Source organism: Apus apus, chromosome Z (genome assembly GCF_020740795.1).
Source record: "Apus apus isolate bApuApu2 chromosome Z, bApuApu2.pri.cur, whole genome shotgun sequence".
In the NCBI taxonomy this organism is placed as follows: Eukaryota; Metazoa; Chordata; class Aves; order Apodiformes; family Apodidae; genus Apus; species Apus apus.
In genome coordinates, this window is record NC_067312.1 from 48,345,110 (window position 1) to 48,359,204 (window position 14,095).

At 37.6% G+C, this 14,095-nt stretch overlaps 1 protein-coding gene across 1 annotated transcript in view; it reads right to left on the bottom strand.

Moving 5' to 3' along the window:
- Positions 1-1,058: 1,058 nt before the first annotated feature.
- The window catches only part of SLC27A6 (solute carrier family 27 member 6), a 39,687-nt gene continuing 26,650 nt past the window's right edge, over positions 1,059-14,095 (bottom strand). The window contains exons 6-10 of the mRNA XM_051643663.1: positions 10,236-10,326; positions 8,087-8,285; positions 7,383-7,480; positions 3,211-3,341; positions 1,059-1,235 (exon numbers count right to left, since the gene is read on the bottom strand). Of these exons, the coding sequence (XP_051499623.1) occupies positions 1,059-1,235; positions 3,211-3,341; positions 7,383-7,480; positions 8,087-8,285; positions 10,236-10,326 (696 nt within the window). The remainder of the gene's footprint in view (positions 1,236-3,210; positions 3,342-7,382; positions 7,481-8,086; positions 8,286-10,235; positions 10,327-14,095) is intronic.

Below are 14,095 nucleotides of genomic sequence, written 5' to 3' on the forward strand. Positions count from 1 at the left end.
TACCACAGGTACTGCTTCTGACTAATTAAAGCTAGCATCATGATCCATTTGAGGAGGACACTATGCAGGTACTGTAACAAAACAAGCTACAAAACAGACTTCACACAGTATAGAATCTGGTTTAATAAATGTACTTTTATTTTAAAACTTTTAAAAAGCAATGTATTAGAACATATGATTTAGAATTTTAAAATCTCTGTTTCATTTTATACTCACAAAATTATAATCTTTGGCTGTCATTAATAAGAGTAAGTAAGCTATTTTTTAGTCAATATGCATGACTGTGCTGTAATAATTCTTTTTATGATATATATGTAATTTTTCCTATTAATTGTGAACATTTTCTCCACCTATTGTTGCTCTGCTGCTAAACACTTCACAGGAGTTTGCTCTAGTCTTCAGAATTTGACACTCCAAACAGCCAGTTTAACAAATGAATGGATTATGACCAAAAAAATCTCAGCAGTGATGTTAGCGTAAAAATTTTATTTTTGGGTTTATGTGAATGGCTTTCTTCTGCTTCACTCTCTTTCCTATTATGTTCCATCAGAAAAGTTGTCTGCAGAAGTGTTAGTTTTTCTTGTAACCACTGTGAAGCCTTTGTTTCTTAAAATAAATATTCAGAAGTTTATATGAAATGTAAACTACATTAAAACAAAAGATGTTACTGGCATTTGTTCTCTCTAGAAGCAACAACTTCTGTCACAGTATCTTTATATGTTGAGGTTTTTCTACTATCTTTCATACCAGGTATCATCTATGATCATTTAGTACTAAGAAAAAGTCAGACTCAGCATTTGTATTCCAAAATTAAGATGAAATAAATTTCAGTCACATTTTACAGGTAATTTACAAAGAAATTGGATTCAAGAAGTAAAAAATAATTAGTGAATCATAATGATCAAGCGAGAAAAGATACAAACCATATCTGAGCATAAATATCAAGAATAAAAAATGCTATTCGATATTACTATGTATAAATACTGGCATTTAATGTTACTGTTTTCTCATACAGTAGCTCAAACATACTGTCCCTTAATTGCCTGTTATTAGGTTAATTAAAGTTTCAGTTTCCCAGATAAGATCATCTCATGTACTTCTTTGGTTAACAAGACATATGCTTTCTTAGAATTATCTAAAAAATAAAGAGGATCAGTAATTGTAGATGGATTAAAACCTTCTTCCACCAGTCGAAATTTTTGTTGTTTGAATGTTCCAGTCATTTCCATTTTTTTCTATAGAATAGAGAAAGATCCATTATTCAATAGAAGAACTTCTATCATTTTGCTCATATTCATGCTTGCTTTTGAAAATTTTACTTGATATAAGGTTTATTTATTCTCATCACACTGAAAAACTAGAACTTTCATGCTGCTATGGACCAACATTTGGAGGCATGTTCAAAAAAAGTTAAAACCCCTTACTTTTTGCATCACTGTGCAGTGTCTTATCATAGTACCTCTTATGATGCAGCCCCAGCCTACTGTAACAATATAGCTTCTTCATTTGTGCACATTATAAATTGAGAGAATCTGAGAGTACAAACAGTCATTATCAAGAACTTCTTACTGATAAAACTCAGGAAATTATCAATATTATTTTTGTCACCTTAAATAAAGGGTTGAAAGGATCACATACAAATTAGTTCATACTCAGCCAGGTCCAAATAAAGACACCTTTATCACACATTTTATAAGGATTTCAAGCTTCTTTTCAGTATCACCATGTCCCTTGCAAAAAGCCCCGCTTTATGATGTCTGACTGCTGTCTTCTGTCTTTTCATTTTTCTAAATATGCAAACAATCTCAAAAAATGAAACATTCTCCAACAACTCAGCTACTGTATGTACTCCAGATCTACCTCCAGGTTGTATCTACTTGCTTTTGTTGATCTAAGAAACATGCTGACAACTTATGAAGTATTATTACATGTCAGATGAATTCAATTGCGTAATTTTTCTTCCTTGAAGTTCCAACCAATATCTTCTTTCCTGGTAAATAACAGCAGTGCCAATAGCAATTCATCTTTAAGGCAGACATTTAAATACTAATCAAAGTTCCAGAGACTTGGTATCTAGGCTTACCCCAGATGCAGATTCCTTGTACCCAGCATAAAGGCTTTTTTGTACATCTGTATAGCAATAAATCTAGACTTAGATTCTCATCCTTTAATAAACTGACTACCCTAACATTCTCAAGTATAATCTTGCTCGCTCATATCACAATGCTGCTGCAAAAGGTATCTTCCTGGACTTATGAGACACATACAAAGTCATATATTTAAATCTGAAGGTTCTTCATAGCATTTTCCTTTCTCCCCCTTCATTCCATAAAAGTATTCAATCTCTGATTGGTCCAGGAAACCAGCTTACATAACTTATCTTCTCTTGTCAAACAATGTTTGTTGGTTTGTTTTTTAATCTTTTCCTCAAACTTAGGAGATTTCCTTCATAAATATATTTAAAACATTTTTTCTGTTTGCCTTTGTCATAATGTTTTCAAAACACTAGAAATCAAGATACTCATAAAAGTTCACTTAGTGTGATAATCAGTATTGCATGTTTTCTATACTCATGCATTTTTTTCTAGCTATATGTAGTTCATTGTATTACATTTACATTTTAACTTTTGGGGGTAGGAATTATTTTTTTCCCAAATTGGACAGTTACTACAGCAAAGTACTAGTATACAAATAGGGATGACTTCAACAATTTTGATAATAACTTACAATTTAAATTTACCTTTTCAGTTTGCATAGTACCTTTACAAATGCTTTAACTTTTGTCATTATCTTACACAGCAAATAGCATTTCATTTATTGTGCAGAGTGTCTCCTGCTTTAGCTCTACTCTTTTCTCATTTTCACTCCATTAAATGGATTTTAGATTTATTTTCTTCTGATGCAGTTGTTCACATTTTACTAATCTGAATCTTTCTGTTTTCCCATGTTAATGCTTCTAATCTCCCTAAATGCTATTGTATGATCTCTATCCTTACACATTAGTACAATTCCTCCTGTTTTAACTTAATCTGCAAATTTTGATTCTTGTGTAATTCCTTTCCCAGGACTCCATTAATGAAGACAGCAAACAGGACCCGTTATAAAACCAATAAAGTGGTATATGAACAAGTAGTTTCAGTTATTCATTTTGGTACCTCTGTGTTCAAATTATGTACATGTTTATATGCCCTGTGCAATAACGCAGCTTACCTGGACTCTTAAAAAAAGAGGACATGCATAAGTTGGTAGGTAGGTCACTACGTGCTTGTACATTTGTTCCAAATCTAATGATGTGTTCTGGTTTAAAACAAGAGAGGCCATTCCTGCTTTTCCTTCATGATCTGGGGAAAAGGAAGTGAGATGAGAATTTTGAAAATAGAATGATGTTGACACTTTAGTGGTGAACCTTAGAAAAGAAAACTATAGTGCATAAATAAACCGATAGTGATATAATATCTTCTGAGTTTCCATAAAACTGGAAGTTTACATTCGTATTTTAAAAGGTACTACATATACCTGGTGATTACTCAAGTGATAAATTAAGGAATAATGCAGTAAATTACTTTGGCAGGTAAGAGGAAATGGAGTCCCATGCTCACTATTAATCAATACATGTAAATAAACATCAGTACCATTCTTCTCAAAAAATAAGAGTGCTGAGCCACCTTCCAGAATTAGCCAACTATGTAATCTCTTCAGTTTAGACTTAATCTCTTGTTAGTATCTTCTCTCAAAACGGCAATTTAATAGGGAAAGCAAAATCTGCATGCAATAGTAAAGCAAAACCAGGACTTCGTTCACTATTTCCCATGATCAGGCAGATCACAGAATGGTTTGGGTTGGAAAGGACCTCAAAGATCATCCAGTTCCAAGCCCCCTGCCATGGGCAGGGCCACCTCCTAATAGACCAGATTGCTGAAAGCCCCCTCCAACCTGGAACACTTCCAGGGAGGGGCCATCCACAACTTTCCTGGGCAAAATGTGTCAGTGTCTCATCACCCTCACATCAAAAAAATTCTTCCTAATATCTAAGCTAAATCTACCCTCTTTCAGCTTCAAACTGTCCCCTCTTGTCCTAGCACTCCATGCCCTCATAAAAAGTCTTTCCCTAGAGTTCTTGTAGGCCCTCTTCAGCTACTGGAACACCACTATAAATTCTCCCTGGAACCTCCTCTGGGCTGAAGAAGCCCAAGTCTCTCAGACTGTCTTCATAGGAGAGGCAATCCAGACCTCTGATCATCTCTGTAGCCCTCTTCTGGACTCACTCCAAAAGCTCAATGTCCATTCTGTCCTGGGGGCTCCAGAACTGGACATAGTACTCCACGTGGGGTCTCACAAGAGCAGAGGGGAAGAACCACCTCCCTGACCTGCTTATTATGTTTCTTTTGATACAGTCCAGGATATGGTTGGCTTTCTGGGCTGCAAGTGCACATTGCTGGCTCATGCTGAGATTTTCATCAACTAGCACTCCCAAGTCCTCTTCCTCAGGGCTGCTCTCAATCCTGCCTTTGCCAAGCCTGTATTTGTGTTTGGGATTGCCCCAACTCATGTGCAGGACTTCGCACTTGGCCTTATTAAAATTCATGAGGTTGGCATGGGCCCACCCCTCAAGCCTGTCAAGGTCCCTCTGGATGGCCTTCCTTCCCTCCAGTGCACCAGCCATATCACAGAACTTGGTATCATTAGCAAACTTGCTGTGGGTGCAGTCAGTTCCTCTGTCCATGTGGCCAACAAACATTAAACAGCGCCAGTCCCAGTATGGACCCTTGAGGAACACCACTCCTCACTGATCTCCATCTGGACATCAAGCTGCTGACCACTACTCTTTGAGTGCAGCCATCCAGACAATTTCTTATCTAGAGAGTGGTCCATCTATTGAATCCATAGCTTTCCAATTTAGAGACCAGGATGTCATGTGGAACACCATCAAATGCTTTGCACAATCCAGGTAGATGACATCAGGTGCTCTGCCCTTATCCATGAAGCTGTGACCCAACTGTAAAGAAACAACAAATATTGTCAGGCATTGTTTGCCCTTACTGGAGCCACGTCATTTGCCAAAGACCCACTCCCTCACTTTTCATGACCTTTAGCAAAACCTTCACAAGGATCTGCTCCATAATCTCACCGGGCACAGAGGTGAGACTGATTGGCCTGTAGTTTCCCCAGCTCCTCATTTTTTCCCTTTTTGAAGATGGGGGCTATGTTCCTCCTTTTTGAGTCAGTGGGAAATCTGTCAGTCTGCCAGTACTTTTCAAATAGGGTGGAAAGCAGTTCAGCACCTTCATCTGCCACTTTCTGCAGGACCCACAGATGCATCTAAACATGTCACATGCACTTGTGCACCTTCAGGTTCTTCAGGTAGTCTTGAAACTGATGTTCTCCTACAGTGGGTGGATCTTCCTTCTCCCAGTTCCTTTGCTTTCTGCAACTTGGGTGGTATGGCCAGAGCCCTTGCCAGTAAAGACCGAGGAAAAGAAGTCACTGAGTACCTCAGCCTCTTCCATATCCCACATGGCCAGGTTTCCTGTTTTGTTCTAGAGAGGGCCCACATTTTACCTAGTCTTCCTTTCATCACTGATGTACCTGTAGAAGATTTTCTTGTTTCCCTTTATGCCCCCGACCAGATTTAATTGGCAAGGGGAGGGCTTTAATTTTCCTAAACCTGACCCCTGGCTGCTCAGACAACTTCTTTGTACATCTCCCAGGCTGCCTGTCCTTGCTTCCACCATCTGTAAAATTTCTTTTTACATCTGAGTGTTGTCTGCGTCTTTGCTGGAACTCATTGCTGCTGGGCTTGGAGGCAATCCTAGAATATTGACCAGCTTTCTTCGGCTGCTCTCCCCTCAGGGCTTTATCCCATGGTACTCTACCAAGCAGATCCCTGAAGAGGTCAAAGTCTGCTCTCCTGAAATGAAAGGTAGCGAGGTTCCTGTGTACCCTCTCCTTGTTGCCCTAAGGAGCTTGTATGCCATCATTTTATGGCCAGTGCAGCCAAGGCTGACCTTAAGCTTCACATTGTCCACCAGCCCATCCTTGTTGGTGAGTACAATGCTATGCTGGCATAGCACCTTCTTTGCTTGGTTCCTCTATCACTTGGAGAGGGAAATTGCCATCGATGCATTCCATGAACTTCCTGAATTGCCTTGCCATGTTTTTTCTCCAGTAGATGTCGGGATGCTTGAAATCCCCCATGAGGACCAGGGCCTGTGACCACAAAGTTGTTCCTATGTGTCTACAGAGAGTCTCATCTGTTCAGTCTTCCTGATCAGATGGGCAGTAGCAGACCCCCACTATGATATCACCTGCCCCTGTCTCCCCTTAAACCCTGACCCACAAGATCTCAGTCACCTGCTCATCCATCCAGGAGGAGCTCCTTAGACTCCAGCTGATCATTGATGTAGAAGGCAACACCCCCTCCTCTTCTCCCCTGCCTGTCTTTTCTGAAGAGCTTGTATCCATCCAGTTACTTCCTGCAGGGCAGGGCCTCACTCAGTTGCTTGGGAAGACAAACATCATAACCACAAACAGATCACCCTCTTCCTTTCTCCGAGCTGTTATTACTGAGCATAGCATCATATCATATGGAATATCCCCTTGGTCAGTTTGGGCTCAGTGTCCCATCTACGTATGCTCCAAGCTTCTTGCTAGCCACCAGCATCCTCATTGCAAGAAGCAAGTCTTGATACAATGCAAGATATGTTCAGTGCTAGCCAAGTGTTGGTAAATTATCAACCTGGTTTTAAGTCACCAATGCAAAGCACAGCACGATACAGACCACTATAAAGAAACTTATCTCTATCCCAGCCAGAGCTTGTACACATTTTAAGTAAAGATTTAGCATGAACGGGAATCAAGCTCAGATGATCTCATGAAAATTAACCAAGAACAATGATTTTAAAAATTTATGTATTTCCTTAATATTTATTTTTACCTTAGTTTTCTTTTCACCCTGTCCTTGGTTTTGTAATGTATCTGTTTATGAGGTTTATGAGGCTAATTGAAAAGTGAAAGAAGACAGAATAATGTGTTTATACACTTTAATTCTTACCTTGTTGACATTTTACTTTGACACAGAGATATGTGGATTTTCCACAGATGTCATTTTAGTAAGTCTTTAAGCTTAAATTTAGATTATGTATCTATCACAGATTTACAAAAGGTAACTTTTCAAAAATACACACCACTGCATACACAGAAAAATGCACAATTTGTTGGCTTATTCACAATGTGATTTTTTTCGTTATCTACATCTACACTTTATCTAGATATTAAGCATTACACAGTCAGAGTGACTTCATGTTTTAGACCTATAAGTAAGAGTTATGAAGGTAACAACTAACCCAGGGGAAGAAAAAATACAGAACTAAAGCTTCTTTTACCTGGCACAGATACACCATACACATTTGCTTCTTGTATGAAGTCCAACATTAAGATGACATCAGAAACTTCTGTGGTTGCAACATTCTCCCCTTTCCATCTAAAACAAGTGAAAATGCAGCTCAATCCCATGAAAACATATGGACACGTCCTCTTTAAAAACATTAAATTTAGTAGGAACTCTATTAATTTCAGAATAGAAACACCTGAAATTTGTTCCCACTTCTGACATTGGTATATTGATCTGATCACCAGAATCCAACATTTTCAATTTTAATGATACTGGATATTAGCTATCATTATAGAGCACAATAAAAGCTTATTATAATCTGTTATAATGGTTTTCAAAATTTCAATGTGTATCTGAGCATATAAAATTTCACTAGTCTTGATTTTTGGTACATTTTTCTTCATTTTAGTATCCAACTTCCTTGCTCACAGCAAAACCATCACTAGTTAATATGCTTATTTGAAGGACTGTTCAAAGAGCTGTAATTCCTACAAAACATTCTGGAAATCAGCTATCCAACTCCACATGAACACTTTTTACAAAATTAAGCCTGTCATCCACTTCAAGATGATTATAAACTACATCACAGTAGTAACAAACTGAATACTTTGGTTGAAAACAAGTAGAACAGTATTACTCTATTCTGCATGACCATGCTTTTTAATTAAGAAATGTGAAAACAAACAACTATTTTACCTGAAGGTATCTCCAATCCTGTCCCAAAAATAAAGAAAATTCTCATGGTCTTGAACCATCAGATCGCCAGTATTAAAATAAATATCTCCCTTCTTAAATACATCACAGAGTAATTTCTTTTCTGTGTGTCTCTTATTGCCAGCATAACCAAAGAAAGGGTTCTTTGCATTGACTTTGGAAATGAGAAGACCTGCCTCACCTATACAGAGAAGTTGAAAGAATTTCAGCATAAGTTATCATTTCAAATTTCCTGTACTTTACACATTAATATTAATTTGGTACATACAATTGTAGAACACTAGGAACCAAGTTTGGCAGGGTTCAGTATATAAAATCCATTAATAAAACCTTACCTATTCTACTGCTTTACCATTCCTGTGGTCATCTCTAAATGCAAATTGACAATAAAGACACAGTACAATATTGTCCACTCAAACTCCCAGTTGTTGGTTTTTTTTATTTCTTCCTGCAGAATCATCAGTTTTCTCCCAGAACTGTCAGCAATTGTAAGTTCATTACTAGGTCTACTGTCCTCTCAAAATGCATGCTTCAAGTCACTATCATGTCCCCCTCCCCACACCTTACTGAATTTCCAATATGTGTCTTACATTCATCAGCTTTCTACTGAAAAAAAATAGTGTTCATAAAGAGCATGCATTGAAACGACACTTTAAACCTCAATTTACCCTTTTTACCCAAAGTTCTCAGAACACTTCTTAAGGATTTTCATTAATATTTTATAGCCTCACTGCTTTATTTTTTGATTGAAATATAATGTTTTAATACAATTTATTTCTAGAAAAACAGGGAGAGATGGGCAAAGGATTATCCTGTTATGCATGTAGAGTATGAGGGGTTTAGTTTGCTGAAAATGGAATAGCTGTATGAACTCCTAAGTTTTATTGTTCAGAATGTGCTCCCAAAAAGGTTAAGTTACATTACTTTGTAGCAGAGATAACAATTATAAATATGGAAACATACAAATTTTTAATTAAGACTGCCTCCTTATAAAAGAGCTGTGCTGGTTTTTTAAACTAGTAATGTTTAAGGTTTTAGTTTTTAGTGTTTAAGGATTTAGTTCACTGATTATGTCACATGGTGCTCTGAAGATACAGGGCATAAGTAAGACAATGTCTATAGATAAAGATAATGCTTTTTAATTAGACTGACTGCAATAACTGGAAAAGAATTAGAACAGGTGTTCCCTTTGCAAGTCAGTCTGACATCTCTTGAGGTAATCTCCTATACAATTTAATGGGTTTGGGGCTGTATTTTCCGGAAAGTGCTCATCTTTGATTAAGACCTTTTTGGGAATCTCTTAACTCCTTTGAAAAATCTGCTTCAGCTCTCTGTTAAAGCTGTCTGCCTGACATTTAATATAAGTCTTTCATGCTTCAGCTTCCAGGCATTCATTACAGCTATTACCTTCCAGAAGTACAACAGAAATGCTTCAGTATCTGATACACACTTTGAAAACAGGTATAATAGAGACACACCAGATATTTTATAAGTATTTTCAAAATGGCTATAATCAAGCAACTTCTTTAAAACAAAACAAAACAAAACAAAACAAAACCACAAAAAACCCCAACAAAACAAACAAACAAACAAACCCACAAAACCCAACCAATAAAAAAACCAAAACAACACAAAAACAACCAACCAAACAAACAAGAAAACACCTCCACAAATCCAACCAACCAAAAATACACAGAAACCCCCACAACCAAAATGATTGTTCAGTCTACCCACTTAGTCTGGAATACTTGATCTCTCCCCAAAAAGCATTTGCTCTAATCCACCAGTCTTTCTTTTAGATCTCTCAGACAACCATCTCACTACGTTAACCTCCATTAAAAAACACAGATGTCACCTACATATTCAGAGAGCATATCACATCATCACTTTTGAACATTGCTTTTCTGTTATTATATCTAAGCATCTCCTAAGTGTTTCTGGTGTAAGCTTCTAGTATGTTTAATAAAGTTCTGTCTTGGATCAAAAATCATATTGCTTTTGTCAGAGCAAAGAGTAATAGTTGATGTTGGCATAGTACAGTAATACAATAGCAAAACTCCTTTAAAAAATTCTCAGGAGTATCTATATTCCAATCGAAACACCATTATATCCTATTGAAATACATACTTACCTTTCTCAACCTTTTCACACCAACCATGCTTATTTCTAATTGGTTCATCTTTTTGAAAATCATACTTGATTAAATCAAATGGGAAAAAAAGCTAAAAGAAGGAAAGAGGGTAATCAGTTATTCATCTATACAGCAACATTTGGTGGCAGCAAATAAAAGCAAGGAAACCTTTATTCCAGTCTTGCTCATCTTGAAGTACACTGTGGTTTCATTTAAAACAGTAAATACTTTGTATGTAAACTTATGCCACTTCCTGCGGGTAGGCAACATCAAAGCATTTTTATAATCATGTAACTTTCAAAAATAGAACCATAATTTTGTTAATTTTCTTACAAATAAGCTATGGGATCCACATATGAGTGAAAGAGCCTGCACGAGTCAGTGCAATAGAAGCATATGTGGAATTTAACTGACATGATGATAGAAAAAGTATTCTTGGGATTTTCTGGCACATAAAGCAATAGAAAAACAAAGGACTAAATCTCTTTACAACGGCAAACCTGCTTCCTGTTGGGCTTTACTCTTGCTTATCTAGCCTCAGTTTTTCTCTCAGGCTTTCTCTGGCTGGTGTATGGCAGAAAGTCTTAACATGAGCACCAACAGAAGGGTATGTACTCATATATATTTTGAAACGATTATGTAGCTGTGCATGTTCCACAGTTACATCAGGCTTACTTATGCATTTTTCTAAAATACTGGGGACACTGAGTCCTGACACTGCTCACCTAACTGACTTCCTAGTTATGTTTCCCAACTAACCTTCCTCTTGTATAAAGATGACAGAGAACATAGATCTGAATAAGCTGAAGGGAATGGCAAGACACTCTTTATCAGCTCTTGAAATTGCAATATATGTTTTCTCCAATATACTGGGTCTGACTCCTATTTCACTTCATTTTTCTACTGTGATATAAATCCAGACTTTTGAGAGACAGTGACAGGTATCATATGCCTGACACTAGACGAGCTACTGTGTTTGTAGCTATCCTAAATCTTCAGTTTGCCCAGTTTGGGATTATCACAGAATAACCACATGTTAGGGGTTGGAAGGGACCTCTGGAAATCATCGAGTCCAACCCCCCTGCCAGAGCAGGAACACCTAGGGCAGGTCACACAGAAAAGCATCCAGACAAGTCTGGAAAGTCTGCAGAGAAGGAGACTCCACAACTTCTCTGAGCAGTACTCTACTAACCTTACAGTAAAGAAGTTTTTCTGCATGTTTAGGTGGAACTTCCTGTGATCCAGTTTTTGTCCATTGCCCCTCATCCTATCACAGGGCACCACTATAAAGAGACTAGCCCACTCTTCTGGACACCCACCCTTCAGATATTTGTAAACACTGTATCACCTCTCAGTCTTCTCAAGACTAAACAGCCCTAGGTCTCTCAGTCTTTCCTCATAAGACAGATGTCCCAGTTCCTTAATCATCCTCACAGCCCCTCATTGAACTCTCTCTAGTATATCCTTGTCCCTCTTGAACTGGAGAGCTCAGAACTGAACACAGTACTCCAGGTATGGTCTCCTGAGGGCAGAGTAGAGGCTAAGGAGAACCCCCTATGACCTGTTTGACACACTATTCATTCAGTCACACTATCATAGAAGGCTATCAGATTAGTCAAACATGATTTCCCCTTCCTGAATTTGTACTGGCTACTCCTGATAACATTCTTCTCTTCCATGTGCTTAGAGATGACCTCCAGAATGAGCTGCACTACCATTTTTCCAGGGATGGAGGTGAGGTTGACCACTCTGTATTTTCCTGGATCCTCCTTCTTGACCTTTTTGAAGATTGAAGTGACACTGGCTTTTCTCCAGCACTCAGGCACTTCTCCAGTTTTCCATGATCTTTCAAAAATTATTGAGTGGTAGAGAAACAACATCAGCCAGCTCTCTCAGCACTCCTGGGTGCATCCCATCAGGGCCCATGCATTTGTGTATATTCAGTTTACCCAACTGCTCTCTAACCTAATCCTCATTGACCGGTAGAGAGTCTTTCTTCCTCCAGGCTTTCTCTCTTACACCCAGGGTCTAGGATTCAGAAGGGCTGGTCTTAGGAGTAAAGACTGAAGCAAAGAAGGCATTCAGTAACTCTGCCTTCTCTTCATCCTCTGTTACCAGGGCTCATACAGCAGTTGGCTCACATTTTCCCTATTCTTCCTTCTACCACTGATGTATTTGAAGAACCCTTACTTGTTCTCTTTTGCTTCCTTTGCTAGATTTAGTTCTAAGAGGGCTTTCATCTTTCTACATACCCTGGCAACATTCCTATAATTCTCCCAAGTGACCAGTCCCTTTTTCCACATACTGTACATTTTTTTTGCTTCCACATTACTTTTTTCAGCAGCTCTGAATTCTGATTCGATTTCCATTTTCAAAATGTTTATCAGCAATCTATTTAACAACTAGTCAAACCAAGGATGTACAAATACATTCTCCTGGAGAAAACTTAGCAAGCAGAGAAAACAACTTTAAAAACATACAAAAAAACTCTTACACTCTTCACAACGTAGAAATGCAACACAAGTTTAGGATGGTGTTATGAAAGTGACTGAAACAATGAGTAGGATGCTAAAACATAAGCCTTTTTGTGTTTCTGCAACTAATTTGGACAAAGAGTTGCATAATTATTTTATCCTAATTTGAAATTTTATTGTAGCTGTATCACATCATTTTGTTTTCAAGGAATTCTGAATAAATAGCAACAAAAATCAAATACAAGCACACCAATTTCAGTCTCAAATGCATGAACTTGTTTCACTGGATCTTTTCAATGCTCACCACTGCGCTTTCCTTCTATGCTAAGACTGAAACAAAAATACATTTTTAATAGTTGATCAAAAGAACAAGCTCATAGCATGCTCTTGTTTGCACTAGTTTAGTTTCACACTATGCTCATGTATGAGTGATTGGTTCATGTGCTTGAAACTGTGGTACGTTAAAACTTTCGAGAAGGATGTTCATATGGAGGCAATGAACAGAAAAATAGAGGCCTCTGAATAAATTTTTAGCTGGTAAAATGAAAAATATTTTACAAAGAAGATAGTTAAATAATAAAATACTGTTTAGTCTATACACTGTTAATGTTACATGAATGTGAAACTAAACTAGTGCAAATAAGAGCATTGCTTTGAGTTAAGATCTCACACACAGTGGCTTCCTGGCTGTCTGGCAACTGCTGTGTTATTCATCTATTTCTTCCTATTAACATGCATCTTCCACATTTTTAAGAAAATAAGTGTGTTGTGATAAATGTTAAGGTTCTACATATATATGTGTTCCCAAACCGTGACAGTGATTGACAGAAAAGCTACTTTGCTCATTCTGAGAGCTCAATTTTTCTTGTAAAGCTTTAACTTTTGCTTGCATTTCAGCTTTAGAAACTGTGCCATTGCCATTGCCTACAAAAGAAATGCCTTCCTCTTTCTTTTCCTTTTCCTATGCTAAAAATACTGTACTTGGAACCTAGCTGCTACTACTCCCACTATGACTCAGCATCTGTATGTATGCCTTTTATACTGCATTTACTTCATTCTGACTGTGCAATTATGCCACTGGGAATAAAGTTTCTTCCTTTGACTTTATGACATATATGTAAACACAAGCCACCTTTTTCCCTCGGTTCTTTCTATTTCCAATTTAAGAAACAGGTGTTTAGGAAATTCCTAGCCACTGTACCTAAGAGCATCTCCTTGTATCATCCCATGTGTCAAGAGAATGATGCTTCAAAAGTTGATGCACCATCTCTTTGAAGAAAAAAAAAAACAACCTAGGAATTGGAGGGGTGGACCTTGTCTGTGCCTTCTCTGCTTTCCAGCAGGAGACAATCTCCCTTTCCAACTTCAGATCATTCACGGGTCAGA